The following is a 15,706-nucleotide window of genomic DNA, read 5'->3' as shown; positions in this document are numbered from 1 at the left end:
ACAATTTCAAATTCTAAATTTTATGGGTTCCATTGTTAATAAATGGACATAAGTTGCAGGAAACTGAGAACTACTTACTATTCCTTTTAAAAATTGAAGATGTCTAGTGTTTCACTAATAGACCCCAAACTCAGAGACTTAAAACCAAAACATTTTCACTTTAGCCCAATTCTACTGTCAAAAGTAAATTGAAAGGTTACCCAATTATAAATAATGGGATTTTTGGCTGTACAGTAACACAAGTATCTCTCTCCTACTTCCAGGATCAACTTTTTATGTAAATTCCAGTAAAAGCTCCATGTGCCAAGAATTATCTTCAGTAAACAAAAATTAAGAATCATAAACTGTTACCATTTCACCAATACTTTTCTAAATACTTACTTCCTTTTCTCATGAACATTGCAAAATATTATCTGAACACATGCAACATTACATTGCTTCCGGATACTTGCAGGCTTAGTTCCTTCACAAAATTACACACATCTTTCAAAATACTCAGTCCTACAATGTTTACACTGGCAGCTTAATCTGTCACTAATGCAAACTCCAAGCCAAACGATTTATCTTAAGAGAATAAACAATGAGTATGGAAAGCTGGAAGCTGCTGCTGGCTTTGGGTTCTATACCATTAAGTTCTGCATGAAAAGCTCTCTATTTTTTATGCAGACAAAAGCTCTCACGTATTATTCTGTTACTCAGTGTCACAGCAGAAGATCCCATAATAAAACATAATGGAACTGAAAATGCACCAGGAGACTTTATTTTTCTATTTTTACAAAATAAATTCTTTTTATACAGAAGGGGCAACGGTACATGCAGCAGAAAAGAATAGCTCCAATGAAATCTCATTTTCATGAAGATTAAGTACTTTGGTGAGACACTGACTTCAGCTGATGACTAGCACCCACAGACCTTACACAGCCAACAGCACCAAGTCAAAACATAGAATTATCCCATGGCATTAAATTGAAAGAGCATTACAACAGCAAAGCTGGCCAATGGCAAATATTTCTAGCTAAAAGAAAGATTATGTCACAGAGTTGGCCTAACTACAACAGAGACCTGCATCAGCATGGCCATATTAGCAGACAGGCATCAACAGCTACACAAACATTTAAGTCAGTCAAGGCCCTCTGGGTCAATCAGGTTGATTTCTAACATTGTTTTTCAAAAACAAACAAAAATTAAAATTGTTTGTACAGCATGTAAAGCATGAAGAAGATTAAGCTGAACATTCAAGCAATTCATTAAATTAAGGATTTTAAAGGCAATTCTGAAGGAATTCTTTATGAAATCTAGAATGAAATCCATTCAGTTTACATATTCTCATTAAGAAGGGAGTAATGTTCTAGAAGAAAACTTAAATCCTGCTTTCAGCTTGATATAGAATCACAGGAAGAAGAAAAAAAAACACGTTGGAAGATATCCCTGGAAGTCATCTAGTCCGAACACCTGTTTAACACAGAGCTAATTTTTAAGTTCAATCAGGTTACTCGGAGCCTTGCCAAAGAAAGTTTCCAAAGCCTTGAAGGATGGAGACTCCACAACCTCTCAGCAACCAGTTCCAGGGCTCAAAACCCACTCTCATGTGAAGAATTTTCTCTTATGAAATTCACTGATGCTATCTGTGGCATTGCCTCTTCCCCCTTTGCTGTGCATGTCTGAAAAGAGTCTGGCCCTCTCTTTCGGTTGCCTGCAGATTTCTCCTCAGCCTTCTCTCCTCTATGCTAAACACCACCCCAATGCAGTCACACAAGTAGCAAGTAGATGGGTCCCTTTTCATGCTGGCTACACGCTTGCTAACGCAGCTCAGTCTGCAGTTTGCTGCTGTTTCGGTGAGGGTGGCTTACTGACAGCTCAGCTGGGGGCTCACCAGCACTCCCTGGCCCTTTTCCTGCCGAGTTGTGACCCAGCCAGCCTCCTGCCTGTGCCGACGGGCAGCCACCCCGTCCCGGGCGCCAGATGCTGCATTCGCCTTTGCTGTTGTGCTGCTTTTTGTCATGAGGCTTCTGTTGTTCAACTCCTCCAGCTTGTTTATTAGTTGCCAAAAATAGCCTGTCTTTAATAACATATATTATAGTCAACAAGTTTGTTTGCTGTATCGCTACAGGGCTCCCAGTTTAGTGTGAATTTACAGTATTTCACAAAGCTAAAGGAAAAAATATTTGAAAAGCTGAATATTAGATCCAAATTGGCACATCTTGTCAATCTACACATAATTCTAGTTACCTAAAATAGAACAAAAAGTTAATTTTAATTATATTGCATATCAGTATATATGCATATCATAAAATATACTCTCATACATGTGAGAACACTCCTGAGGCTTCAACTAAGTAAAATGTATAAAGGCCTGGTAAACTGCCAAGTCCATCTAAAGCATTACAAGTTAGCATGTTTGTATACAATATACATACATGCCACAATACAACTGCTGCTCACTCAGGACCAGCAGAGTCAAAGTTACTTCTTAAATGTTGCAACCTATTGACAATGTGAAAACTGACCTCTGAAGTCAACAGAATTTGCAGGATGTTATACAGATGTGCTAACAGAGTTCTGCTGACAAGATGATGATGAGGGATTTTCTAAAAAAATATGCATATTTTTGTATTAGGTATCATTTATACTATATATTTGAAATTTGCTTCCTTGGGCCATAACCAGCCTATACATTCTAGTAATAACATTTAAGGAAACAAAAAGCAACAAATGAAATATTTTTTAAAAAATTAATCTGGGATAAAACCAAGCAGCAAAATGGGGTTTCTCCTTCTCCCTGCCCCCTACCACATCTGGTTAGAAACCCAGTCTAAACTCAGGCAGACCAACTGGTTTTACCATTCTCTGTCCCTCCCTCAATCAATTTCAGATAATATCCACACATTGCAATTCTTAAAAAGCCTAAACTACAGTTTCCTGGTCTTTGAAACTGAGACAGTTTCTATTTAAAAGATGTCTGACCTTTTCGGCTGTTGATCAAATGCAAATTCCACTAAGTTAAGTGGGAGCTGAAGATAGACTGTAACGTACGTCAAGATTTCTTCATTTAGTAAGACTCCTAAATCAGTACTTAGTCTAACTTTAGACGCTCCAGTTTTGGTCCAACGTATTTGATCAGCATCTGTTAGGAGTCTGGTAAAAATTAACCTGAATTTCCCCAGAGAACTACCACATTTCCCAGTGACTGTACTCAGAGTTGGTATTCTCCTGGAATCCCACAGTCAGTCTGAAACAACCTGAGATTCAGCACTAAGATGCATTTCAGACTGCATCTGCCTGCTGTTGCAATAAGCATACTTTAGATCAGCAAAGAGGTAATCTTCTTTGATTAATTAATTTGACCTCCTGCACGGATTCTTCAGATATACAGGAATAAGGAATTAATTACTCTCCTGAAATTCAATGGCCAAACTCTCAAAAATGGCAACAGCAAGGCCTCTGAATAAAATACGTTTAATAGTCCAGGAAAAGAGCAAGTCAGGAAAAAAAATAGTCACAGTAGTTGGGGACAAATATACCTCTACCCCCATGATTCTCATTTTAAATTGCTTTCAAGAGTAGGAAAGATGATGAATCCTTCAAGACAATACTAGAAAGCTGACTGAGTTTTAAAACTTCTTTTTATACTACTATCGTTCTACCTATGAATTTGTTCATAAAAGAAGTGGCCAGCTCTGAAGTAACCTACAGGTCCAGGATGCCACTTCACACCACATGAAGAACTATTTACATGCAAATGGACTACTACTGTTCAATTAAGTTTTCACAGATGAAATGTTCGTAGATAATACCCTACAGATAACTACAAGGCAAGGGTGCACAATGTATTTTGGAAGTTTAAATAGGTAAGGCCTCCCTGAACAGTCATTAAGAGTCTACGAAGGCTAACAAATGATTAAGCCATTTAAGCACGATCTCTCCTTTCTAAGTTTGAGGTGACTGCTTTTGGCCAGTCTGGATCTGTACAACCCGTTTCAGTTTGTAAAAAGCATTTGTTGCCAATGCTAAGTTGAAATGCACAGACCTTTCTCTAACTTAGGCTATTGTTTTCATCAGTACTTTCTTGGTAGAGACAAAAAAAATTAATTTGGATGGCCATTATAGAATAATATGCAACTGCATATTTTAAACATTTTTGCTGACTGAATTCCAGCTTTTCCCAGTATCATAATATTAGACTTCTTTGCAGTAAAGATTTCCAATATTTACAATGCTTAGAGAAACCCTTAAGAAAAGGGTTTTTCCACAGTGAATCACAAACTGTATTTTGGGAAACAGCACTTCAAGGACAGATATAATGCACTACGAAATTATGTGGGAAGACAAAAATCATTGATGTTTTCAGCTGCTGTGATACAGAGTGCTTCCAAAAAGTGTGATAAAACCTACCAAGGAGTTCCTGCAGCCTCCTTTCCAGAAGAAAAGAAAAATGCTATTAGTGATATTTCTACATCTACTGAGTCAAGCAGTCATTTCAAATATTTGACAGTGATTTCCAGGGGTCTGTTAGATCCGAGATACATGCTCACACACAGGGGATGGAAGAAGAACTAGGATTACTTAAGAAAGAATTTTAGCTACAAGCCATTTTTCAATTTTAATACAGCCATTGCTTACTACGTTTATTATTTCTTCCAGCCAGAACAAACAGAAAAGTTTTTCTTATAATGATATGAGAGACCATTGATAAGATACCTGAAGCTACTACTAATTATAACAATTAGAAGAAACTAATGTGGTTAATGACAAATGTTCTCTTCTTTCTTCTGTTCATTTTGTTTCTTATCCCTGTACCTTATACACACACTCAGAAGTGTCTGCAGCTTTGGTGTCTTTCCTTGGCCCCTACTTTCCTGCCCTGAGAGGAGAGAGACAAGCTACCCGCTGCCCTCCAGCTTCACACTACATTCTCTACTCCTAAGCAGCTGCAAACCAAGCAGCCTTACTCCCTGTGCTCTACAGTCACCTTTTTAAGACTGTCACTGATGAGTGATGGATCAAGGCAGGGAGATACCCCTGAATCCAAGTACCCCCTCTTGCAGGAATAATTAAATATATGCCGAATTCAACATAGCGCATGTCAATCACTTCCGATGTTTCAAGACATCCATTCCTCTTTCATAGTCAGTTAATGAATCCTGAAATGATGGCTGTGACAATAGCTGTCAGTTTTAAAGTGCTTTTGATGTAAAACGCATTGAACCCCCCTAGAATTAAAATAAAAGTCTGCCACAAAAATAAAACAAACCAACATTTTGTCTTCTTGCTCTCAGATGAGGACAGAAATGAAAGCTTCTTAGCTTCCATTTTCTTGAGCAACTGTACCTAAGGCATAAATTCCTTTTTATTTTTAAATGAGGTGTATGTTTTATCTTCAACGCACAAATAATTTTAACTACATCCTTTGAATGCTCAGTTTTCAGAATTAATTTTCTTGTTCAATTCTTCAGCTTTCCTTTGCATGCTTCTATGCCCCCAACCCTTTCCCTTCCACTTTCAACTGAAATGCAATTTTGTTGCCAGGTTCAACCAACCTGTTACTTGACAGGTCTACAGAGGCAGCTCCAGCAGAGGCCAGGAGCCAGCACAGGGGTGCTGTAAGTTCTGTGAATGTGAGCAGTAAATGCATAAGAAATGAAAGATATAAAGACAGACAAGAGTACAAAAGAACCAAACAAATCCTATTGTACTGAAATTCTACACACCAGAAGATGGATGGATAGCTGTCAAGCTTTTCATAGGTATACAAAAAGCCATGGTTTTGCAGAAAGCATTATAATAACAAACTAGATGTTTACAACAGTGAAAGGCAATATCGGTGAAAGCGGAAGTGTTCATTTGCAGGTACTTACCTAGCAATTAGCTTTGGCTAATTCCAACTTTTGCTAAGAGAAGCAGACAATGTGCTTGCTGATAGCACTCAAGAGATGATCATCAGGCACAATCTACAGAAGTCCACATTTTATGGAAGATGAAAAGAGATCAGAGCGGTGGAAGAAAACAAAGGGAAGGGTGATGCAGTCCAAGTAACAGACTAGCAAAATTACCCATACAGGTGCTGGGTAAAAGCAGGGCAATTGCACTTTAGAGCCAGAAATAAGGCTTCAGCAAAACAATCAAAATATAACAGTCAGAAAAGGATAGACAGAGTGTAAATTATGCTACCTTCCTGTTTGAGCACTTTGGAAATAGCATCAAGACCTAGACATAGCCCAGACATGAAAGTGTGGGGAGAAAGAAGGGTCACGCATAGAAGTTAGTGATGATGCCCATATACAGAACTTGAGCAACAGGCCCCACATTGCACAGCCACTCCGTACATAGGGAGTTTGCCATTTCTAAGAGATACCAGACAGACAAGTTGTCTGTTGAACCACTTAAGCTACCCACATGTATTCTACACACTCCCCTGTTCTTTTTATTCATATCAAAACTACTGTATTTTCTCAGTTCTGCATTTCCTAGAAGCAAACGTGTTCTTCCACACTTTATCACATTACATTCAAAGGTTTTTACATATAGCTTTGTCCTTTTACATTGCAAGCAGGGTTGTTCTGGCCCTTCTTCTGAAAGGTGGAGAAGTACAGAAAGTCAAAACAGCAGCTCTAGCAGTGCCAGATAAGATTCAGGTAAATTGCTGCAAAGTAAATTCTGACAATAGAAAGTAACGCCTGATCTTGACCAAGCCAAAAGCAGCCAAAAAGGCAGGAAAGGCACAGAAAGTATGCACTAGACAACTGCTGCTGGTTGAAATGAACAGTCAAGGGTAGACAGTAATCTTGCTTCTGACTGTTATCAGGTACTCTGTAATGTATTTCTTCTTTTTTATTCCTTCACACTAGTTGTACCACAGGAAATCTACTAAACAAATACACTAAACAAATGACAGGTTTGCAGCAATTAATCCTCTTCACTTCAATCAACCCACCTGAGGATGATCCAGTCTAAGCTAATGGCCATCCAAATAGGAAGTTCCTCTCCTCTCTCACCCCATTTTCTAGGTTCTTGGCTCAGAGCTGCAAGCTCTTCCCCTTCCCTAACCTTAACCACAGCTTTGGGGCTCACTGGACTTCATCAGGAAGTTGTTCAATCTACTAACGGGATGGCAAACTAATCCAACAAAACCTGAAGATTCTCCTTCCAGGTTAATGACTGGAAGTGGCTTAACCACTACTGGTACCGCAACCACCTGTACAAAGGAAGCAGAGGAACCACACTGCAAACACCTAGGAAAAGCAAGGCGTTTTCATTTCATTGAGAATGGGCTCTTCTCACAGGACTCACTGCCTCTTGGGATAATTCAACTGAAAAAGCAGAATCCCAGTCACTTCCACCTCCCTCCCAATGACTTACTGCTCCCTAGCCAGCACCAGCACTACCTGTCACAAGACCCACTTCATGACCCAGCACAACTCATGGCAGTGAAGTAACACTTCACTCTGTCTTGCAGGGCTTCCCTACCATGTTGAGTAGCCAGAGTTGCAGTTTTGTCTCAGCAGCACATGGAACCATCAAACTTGCAAATCTACATTAAGCTCTGTGGTTTGTAGTCACAAACTGATTCAGACTTACTATACTCTTTACTATTGTAACAATTTCCTAGCATGCATTTACAACTGCATATACCCTCTTCCCTATCAATGAGCTACAGAATAATCAAAAAGCTTCCAGTGTAGGGATCTCAGTTTTAATTTAGATACAAGTAAGTGACAAATAGTTGTAATGAACTAACAATTTCACTACCTGAAATACAGATTTAGTACAGATTAAGCTCATTATTATTGCAATTTCATACACAATCTAATGAAACCAACATACATGTGGCAATATTAAATCCAGACATATGGAATAAACCAGTTCATGTGAAAACAGAGGTGTGTTTATATACCACCGAGTGGTTAAAATAGTTATTAGCACTCATTCACTACTCCCATTTCACATTAGCAGTAACTAAAGCAACTATAGAGGGCCTCATTTGACCTTAACTGTTAAGGACATTATGTCAATATTCGTATAATCAAGCTAGTGCCCTGCTCTGACAGATTAAGATAAAAGCTAGAAGTACCTCAAATAATGAGATCTTTATTTTTAATTACCCAGTGCCTTTAGGCAGCAGTTACAATTAAAAAGACTACAAAAGAAATCTGGTTGACCTCCGGTTATTTCAATACTTGAGAGAACCAAGAAAAGGGCAGGGTTTGGAGCAAGTGATACCCATTCAATTCCTAATAGATGTAACTTATGCGTGCAGTCCTTTTTTATGCTCTTAATGGTTCTACAGCAATGCAACTTTATGAATCCGGAGTGATGAAAGAATACAGAAATTTAATTTGTATTTAAGTTTACAAATTAAACACAGCTTGAAAATATTACTCCACCTTACAATTTTATGTATTTCTTTAATAAGTTCCCCTCTACTAATACAATTTTTTTGATTCTACATGATTATTTTTCAAAGAGAAAAAAAGTAAAGTCAACTGCTTTAAAGGCAATGTTAATCTTATAAGATGTTTTCATGGGTGTGTGTATATATTTGCTTTTAATAAGAGAGCATGCCTTTTTCTATTATATACACACAGTCTTGCCTGCCTCCACACCTTAAAAGGATGTTTTACATTTCAGTTGCACCAACATAACTACTAGACCATGCCACCGATCTTCCCCTACTGATGCATATCAGGAATCTCATACAGTTCCCTTCTATCTTCAGGGAAAGAGTTAAGTTTCTAATACACAAGGAGAATAGTCTCTTTTACTACAGGTATTCTCAGGTTTAACACAAGATGCTTCTTATAAGATTAAAATAACAAACCATTAATCTAACCACATTCATTTGAATGTAAACTTACCTCTAAATATATCGATGGTGGGTTATGCTCTCCTCCAAATTTGTCTAGCAGTGCCTCTATATGTTCTTGTGTTAATTTAATCATCTGTTTGATATTCCACACCTGAAACAGAAAATTTAAAATTCTTAGAATCAAAAGGAGCCTAGAGATTCTGTCCTAAACAAAAAAATTGTATTTTCTTGATATTTAATAACAGAAGTCCATAATAAAAGTATTTTAATTATCAGTAAAAGAGTGCACAAAGCTATCCTGTTCATCCACTGTCAGTAATACACATCTTGCTTCTGAGATGAACAGAGAAAAATTAAATTTGTTTTTAAAATTCAGGAACCATTGAATAAACAACTTAAGAACAGTTTATTTTTCATGTTTATCAAAATCATATTAAGTATTTTCCTCCCAAGACTTTGCAACCCAATTTCCACAGTACTACAAAGTTTAGCGAAGTTCTATCAAACCTTAAGTAATCTGCGTAAACAACATACACAAAAATCTAGACATAGTGTTCTATTTGCATGGGAACAAGATGTCTTGGTCTTAAAGATCACCTTCTATACCCTGACTTCTATACTCACCCTGCAAGTTTTCTTACAGACTTTGGCCATGATCTGAAAAAGACATTTACCTCTAGTGCACAGAGAAGACTTTTGGCACCGTACCATGAAACAACTCAGGTTGTCACTCATTCTTCACAATATCTTGAAAGAGTTAATTTTAGGACGTGGAGACTACTATAGGTGAACAGTATTATGAATCCTAATTTATACCTAAAAAGATAGCGAAGCATAAACCCAAACACTTAAAGCAATAACACTACACTGATTTAGAAACTACTTCAGTCCAACCAAAGACAGAAATTTATAGCAGGGAAGACAGAAGAAGAGAGGAGAATCTCTTCTTCATAGAAGAGTTATTCAGATTATTTATCAGGGAAAATTATTAGGTCAGAGTTATCAGACCCAGGATGGAATAAATGAAGACAGTATAAACAGTGCTTCTTCCAAAAGGATTTTAAAGATTCCTGTTACCTTTTTCAGTTTAACTCTTTTCTGCTTCACAGATTATAATATATACAGCCTCATGACCAGGTCTGGATTTACAAATTGTGATGACCTACCTCTTTGAAAAGAAGATGCCAATAACTTCATATTCTAAAGTAGGCACCAATAATAAGACCCAATTCAAGTTGGATCAAAACAAATTTTACTCATAACTTGCAATGTTCACAAAAAACCCAAACTCTAAAATACAGAACTCACATTTTGCACACCACCTTATTTACTCCTTCTATTCTAGACATCAGTTATTTGTCAGCAATTTCCTAAAGTAAACTAATAATCGATTCACTTCTAGCCCAAGTTTGAGAACAGATACCAAAACAAAGATCACATCAAAAAGCTACAGTCAAACAGAAATAGTTTGCTCAGGAACAAGCAACCCAAGCTACAAGGAGTGAGGGGAGTGGGGGGTTACCAAACAAAAAGTGTGCTATTCAAGTATTCCATATGTAAATTCCCTCGAGGCAACTGTGGAAGTCAGCTTGCTTCTCAACTTGCAATCCATTTATCAAGTTGAAGCCAGGGCTGCCAACCAGCAGCAAAGAGGAGGATTTCTCTATTTTGTTAGTTTTTCTCCAAGATGGTGAGGGCTAATTGTATGCTTGGTGAAAAGAACAAGTCTGAATCAAAACTATTTCGATTAACCTGTTCAATATAAGAGTTTAGGATGTTTAGCTACTATGTAACTGGTAACATGCTGTTAACCTGGGTGCGCATACAAAAAATACCTGGCAGACTAGGGAATCATCTCAGGATTACCTTCAGAAACTGGTTTCATTAGTACTTAGCAGAACTTATATTATTTGGCCATCCTGGCAGTTTTTCCCACCAGAAGTTTTCCTCAACATGTACTGTACCACAACCAGTATTGACAATTTATTGTGCCTGACAATGGGGAATGTGGGAAGATGCTTCACTGACAAAGTAACCGAGAATTACAGAAGGGTGGAGTTTGGAAGGGACCTCTGGAGGTCATCTGGTCCAACCCCCCTGCTCAAGCAGGTTGCCCAGGACCATGTCCAGATGGCTTCTGAATACTTCCAAGGATAGAGACTCCACAACCTCCCTGGGCAACCTCTGCCAGCACTCAATCACCCTCACAGGAAAAAGGTGTTTCCTGATGTTCAGAAGGAACCTCCTGTGTTTCAGTTTGTGCCCACTGCCTCTGGTACTGTCACTGGGCACCAATGAAAAGAGCCTGGCTCCATCCTCCTTTCACCAATCATCTTTGTGACCCTTCACTGGACTCTCTCCAGTATAGTCACGTCTCTCTTGTGCTGGGAAGGAGAAAAATGAATCAAAAGGCTCAGGAATCGAGATAAGGACAGGGAGGGGGTTGCTCATCCACTATGGTCACAGGCAAAAGACAGGCTGGTTCAGGGAAGGAAAAAAAAAAAAAAAGACACCACTCGAATTCAAAACACTAACAACAACAACACTTAACAGACAGAATGGGACAGTGAGGAGCATTACCATACCTTAAAAACACCTCCCCACACCCCTCCCTTCTTCCCAGGCTCAGTTTTGTTCCTGATGTATCTACCTCCTCCCTCCATGGCATAGGGGCAGAGGATGGGGGGTGCAGTCAGTCTGCCACTTCTTCCTGCAAGGCACAGGGGGCAAAGCACTCCTCTGCATTCTTCCCCCTGCAACACGTGGCATCCCTCTCACGGGAGACAGTCCTCCACAAACTTCCTCTGCCGTGAGTCCTCCCCAGGAGATGCATTCTTCTCGAGATGCTCCAGTGTGTTGCAGTCCTCCCAGCACCAAACTACAACAGTGGGGGCTTCTTCCCAGAGTCCTGGGGGTCCTCCACAGGCAAATCTCTGCTCCTCCAGTGACCTCCGTGGGTGACGGGGTCAGCCCTGCCATCTCACCATGCCATACAGGGGGGCTCTGCTCCAGCACAGCTCCCCCCCTTCCTTCTACTGACCTCGGTGTTTGAGGACGAGTTACTAGGAGGACACCTCTGCAAAGTCCCCAACCTCTCAGGTTTCCCTTCTTAAATACGTTATCACAGAGGCATGGCCACCATCGCTATCTGGCTCGGCCTTGGCCGGAGGCAGCTCTGACTTAGAGCCAGGGGAGCTTTCGAGAAGCTTCTCACAGGGGCCACTGCTGTAGCCCCTTCCCCCACTACCAAAACCCCACCACACAAACCCAGCACACCCTGTCAGGTGAGTTTCCACAAACTTGTTTTGAAGATTGATACTGAATAACTTCCTCTCTCATATGTTTTCTATTTTGTGTCCATAACCACAACCTTGCTTCCCTCTTCTCTTACAGTAAAGATACAGAATAACCAATACAACTGAGGAACAGCAATATGCACAGCGGAAGCATGCTATTTAGGAGATGTTAGCAAGAGAATCAAACAGCATCTAACGAGGGCAGAAATCTTCCTGCTAAGTTAATATCATGACAAGAGCAAAAACTGAGTGACTAATAAAGAAAATTAAAAAAAATTTAAACTTACTGCCTGCCAGCTGCCAGGCTATGATAAAAATGTCTTCACCTGAAGAAGATGAAGTTAAAGCCTAATGGAAGACAACATTGATCAGAGGAGCTGAAAACAGTGCCCTGAATTACCTACTATACATCTGTGCACTAAACCAAGAGCCTTTCCACCAGTGAATCTTGCAGGCAAACTTAATATGGATTTCTATCATCTTTGAAAGGCTATTCACACAGTTAAAAGTACACTGAAGGCAGAAGGAAATTTATCAAAGTCAACCATAGCAACAAATCATTACTTGTTGCTCACAGAAATGGAAAACCTATTTTGTGTGCCATATTCATCAAAAGTCTTCCGACAAGCTGAAAAAACTTTCACAAATCTAGTATTGACTAGCATATTCTATCCCTAATCAAGTACGCACAAGAACACATATACCATGGCAAATTTCCAAGCTTCACAATTTCCCTTTAAGTGGCAACTTCTTATTTTTACTTACAGAAAACTTACATTCTGGCTTCCCATATCAGTGAATATGCTTAGACACACTTTTTTTGTGATCCAGAGCCACCCTTAACTAGCTAGCTCCTTGAGAATCAAGCCCTGTGAATCCTACTATGCAGGATCTTTGACTACTTCAATTCAACTGAAGGAACTCAAGCCTTTTCCTAACCGGAATTTGGAACCGGTGCTCTGTGCAAGTGACCTCATGTGACTCAAAAATGTCTGCTTCTGCACACCACAGTACTCACAGCTTCCACCTTACAAAAAATACACCATACCTGTTGCACTTACACAGCAAGAAGAGCCAGCAACTTCAGCCTTGCTTTGTCTCCTTACAGACTTGCTTGCTCAGATAACTCAGCTAAGTTTGCATCATGTGGACCAGCCCAGCCTTACAGATTTTGAGCCAAGATATATCCCCATCATCTCTGTACAACCTGAAACACTAGGTTCTTCAGAATTAGATCTCTTGAGTTCAGTAGCACTCACAGATGTATGGGTTTCTTTCAACTGCCAAAAAAACCCCCCACTTAAGAGTGTACAAAAATTGCCTAGCATTTTAGGAAGTGTCTTATTCCTCATAAGAATATACATTCCAGGACAGCAGCAAAGGACTACCTAACAACAGAGGCAGCAAAAACATGAAATACAGAATCCTTCTAACAACCAGTTCTGAACCAAAGAGCTTGTTCCCAGACAACAGAATTAAACAAAGTTTTTCAAGTTAAATGTGTACAGACTAATACCATTTCTTCCTCGAGATCTCACAGTAATCCCTTTATCCACACTTTATTCACACTTTCTCTAGAAATAAAACTGCAGAAGCCTGTTGGTTATTAAGAAAGAACAGACCTATTTTTTGTTACTCTTATGAGCACTCTACTACACTTATGAAACTCCATACCTGCAAGAAACCGTAAAATCACAACTGCCAAGTATCTTGCAGAAATACAAAAATCGATGCTGGCCTAAGAGACAGTTGCTAGAAATCTTAGTGTATTCTGAAACAAATCTGTAATGCACCTAGTACTGTCCACATACAAGCTCAGTCCCTTCCCACAGGAAGCAGCATGGTTATTTGAGACACACCATTTCACTGTAGTTCCACAAAAAAGGAACGAATCCTTTACAGCTTGGATAACCTTATCACTTTTCCAAAAAAAGCTTCAGATAAATTTTTCTGTCCTATCTCATAGCATTAGGTTAAGTTTATTCTCTATCACAAGAGATTAGATTTGATTCTCCTTTTAGTGCTGCACAAGGAAGCTGACGCAGGCTAACATGGACACAGGCAGCCAGAAGACTGGAAATATTCCAGATATACTGGAATATATCAACTTATATCTGCCTATTGTGGATAATTGTGCATTAATTTTGCAAATAAGCACTCCCTCGCAATGTAATAAAGATGATGACCTATTTCAAGACAGAGGCAAGTCAGATATAGTAGAAGCCTATATCCATTCTATTCAAGGAAGACTATGGCCCCACAAATGCGAGGCTATAAGCCACAAATTTATTTTCGCATCTTTTGCTGCTCGTCAGAATACAGAGTGCCTGAGACAGCACAAAAGAAAACTATCTTTTATACTTTTTGCACCTGGCATCAGTACTCAAATCTTGCAGCACACCCCAACTGTAAGATGTATGATTCACATTTGGTAAAAGAAACCTGAGAGTTCAAATCTATTCTGTAAAGAAAAAAAAGCAGCCATTATTTGTCCAGGCACAGTATGTCCTGCATTTGGTTTATCACACTTGGCGATGATGGAGAATGCTTTCATAGAACCAACTAAGTAATTTAAAAAAAAAAAAAAAAATTAAGCATTTGATTTGGAAACTGTTTTATAGAGAGGACAAAATCATCAATACCTATCCAATACTATTCTAATCAGCCCCTTCAAGCTTCTTTTTTACACAATCAATTCAATTGTTTGGTCCACTGAGCTAGGATAGGATCCACTTTGTCAGAAAATGCTTTAGAAAGCTGTCACGTATGAGATTGTTCTCAACTGGACTAATGTCTTAAATAACTTGAAAGTGAAGTGTCAGAGTGAGAGAGAGGCACCAGGACATATGAATAGGGTTAATAACACCCCACCTCAGCATTCACAGGTCAAGAGGCAGAGTTTGCATCTTCCAGTTTCTTTGCTGAAAATCACTGTTACCTCTTTCTCACATTTCGTTATCTTTTCTTGAGACATTTCCCATCCTCATCAACCTTGAATGCTGCCAGTCCTTGTCCTACCTCTTACAAAGTTCGCTTTTATTTTTTTTGCAGTCATCTGCTGGAATACACACATACAGTGTTACAGAAGGGCAGTCCCTTCCCTCTTCCTATACATCAGGCTCTAGCTCTTCACCTATCAGTGGAAGCTTCTCTCAACTTGCACACCCACTGTGTTACATTTTTGCATTTTTCCTACTCTTTGCTTGCTCTTCATGCTTAGCACATTTTCAACAGTGTAGTTAAACTTTTTATTAAACAAATGTGAAAAACACTAACATCTGAAAAACTTTACTGAATTGAAAACCAGTGTGCAATGAGTTTCACATGAGAGTTTATAGAAGTGACATGAACGTCAGCATTTTTTATTAATGTTGGTGAATCATTTTTATTGCAGCTCCTTTACAATGTCTGAGATACGAACTTTGACAGTGTATTTTCATTGTTGGCTAGCTAGACAGTTCAGAATGAGTCCAGTAAAATTCACAATCACAGAATAGTAATTAAGTTACAGACAACAGTATCTACAGAAGTTACTGTAGCAAACAGGAAAAGGATCCTGTATCTTTTTTCCACAAAAGTCTATGAACATATCTTTCTAGACTGATGA

The 15,706-nt window shown here is 39.0% G+C and overlaps 1 protein-coding gene across 2 annotated transcripts in view; it reads right to left on the bottom strand.

Moving 5' to 3' along the window:
• BRAF (B-Raf proto-oncogene, serine/threonine kinase) overlaps window positions 1-15,706 on the bottom strand; it is an 88,367-nt gene that overhangs the window by 61,510 nt on the left and 11,151 nt on the right. For both annotated transcript variants that reach the window (XM_074871799.1, XM_074871800.1), the window contains exon 2: window positions 8,853-8,954. In XM_074871799.1, the coding sequence (XP_074727900.1) occupies window positions 8,853-8,954 (102 nt within the window). The remainder of the gene's footprint in view (window positions 1-8,852; window positions 8,955-15,706) is intronic.

Source organism: Strix uralensis, chromosome 5 (assembly GCF_047716275.1).
Source record: "Strix uralensis isolate ZFMK-TIS-50842 chromosome 5, bStrUra1, whole genome shotgun sequence".
Lineage (NCBI taxonomy): Eukaryota > Metazoa > Chordata > Aves > Strigiformes > Strigidae > Strix > Strix uralensis.
The sequence above is the reverse complement of the archived record's forward strand: the minus strand, read 5'-3'. Positions and strand labels throughout refer to the sequence as shown.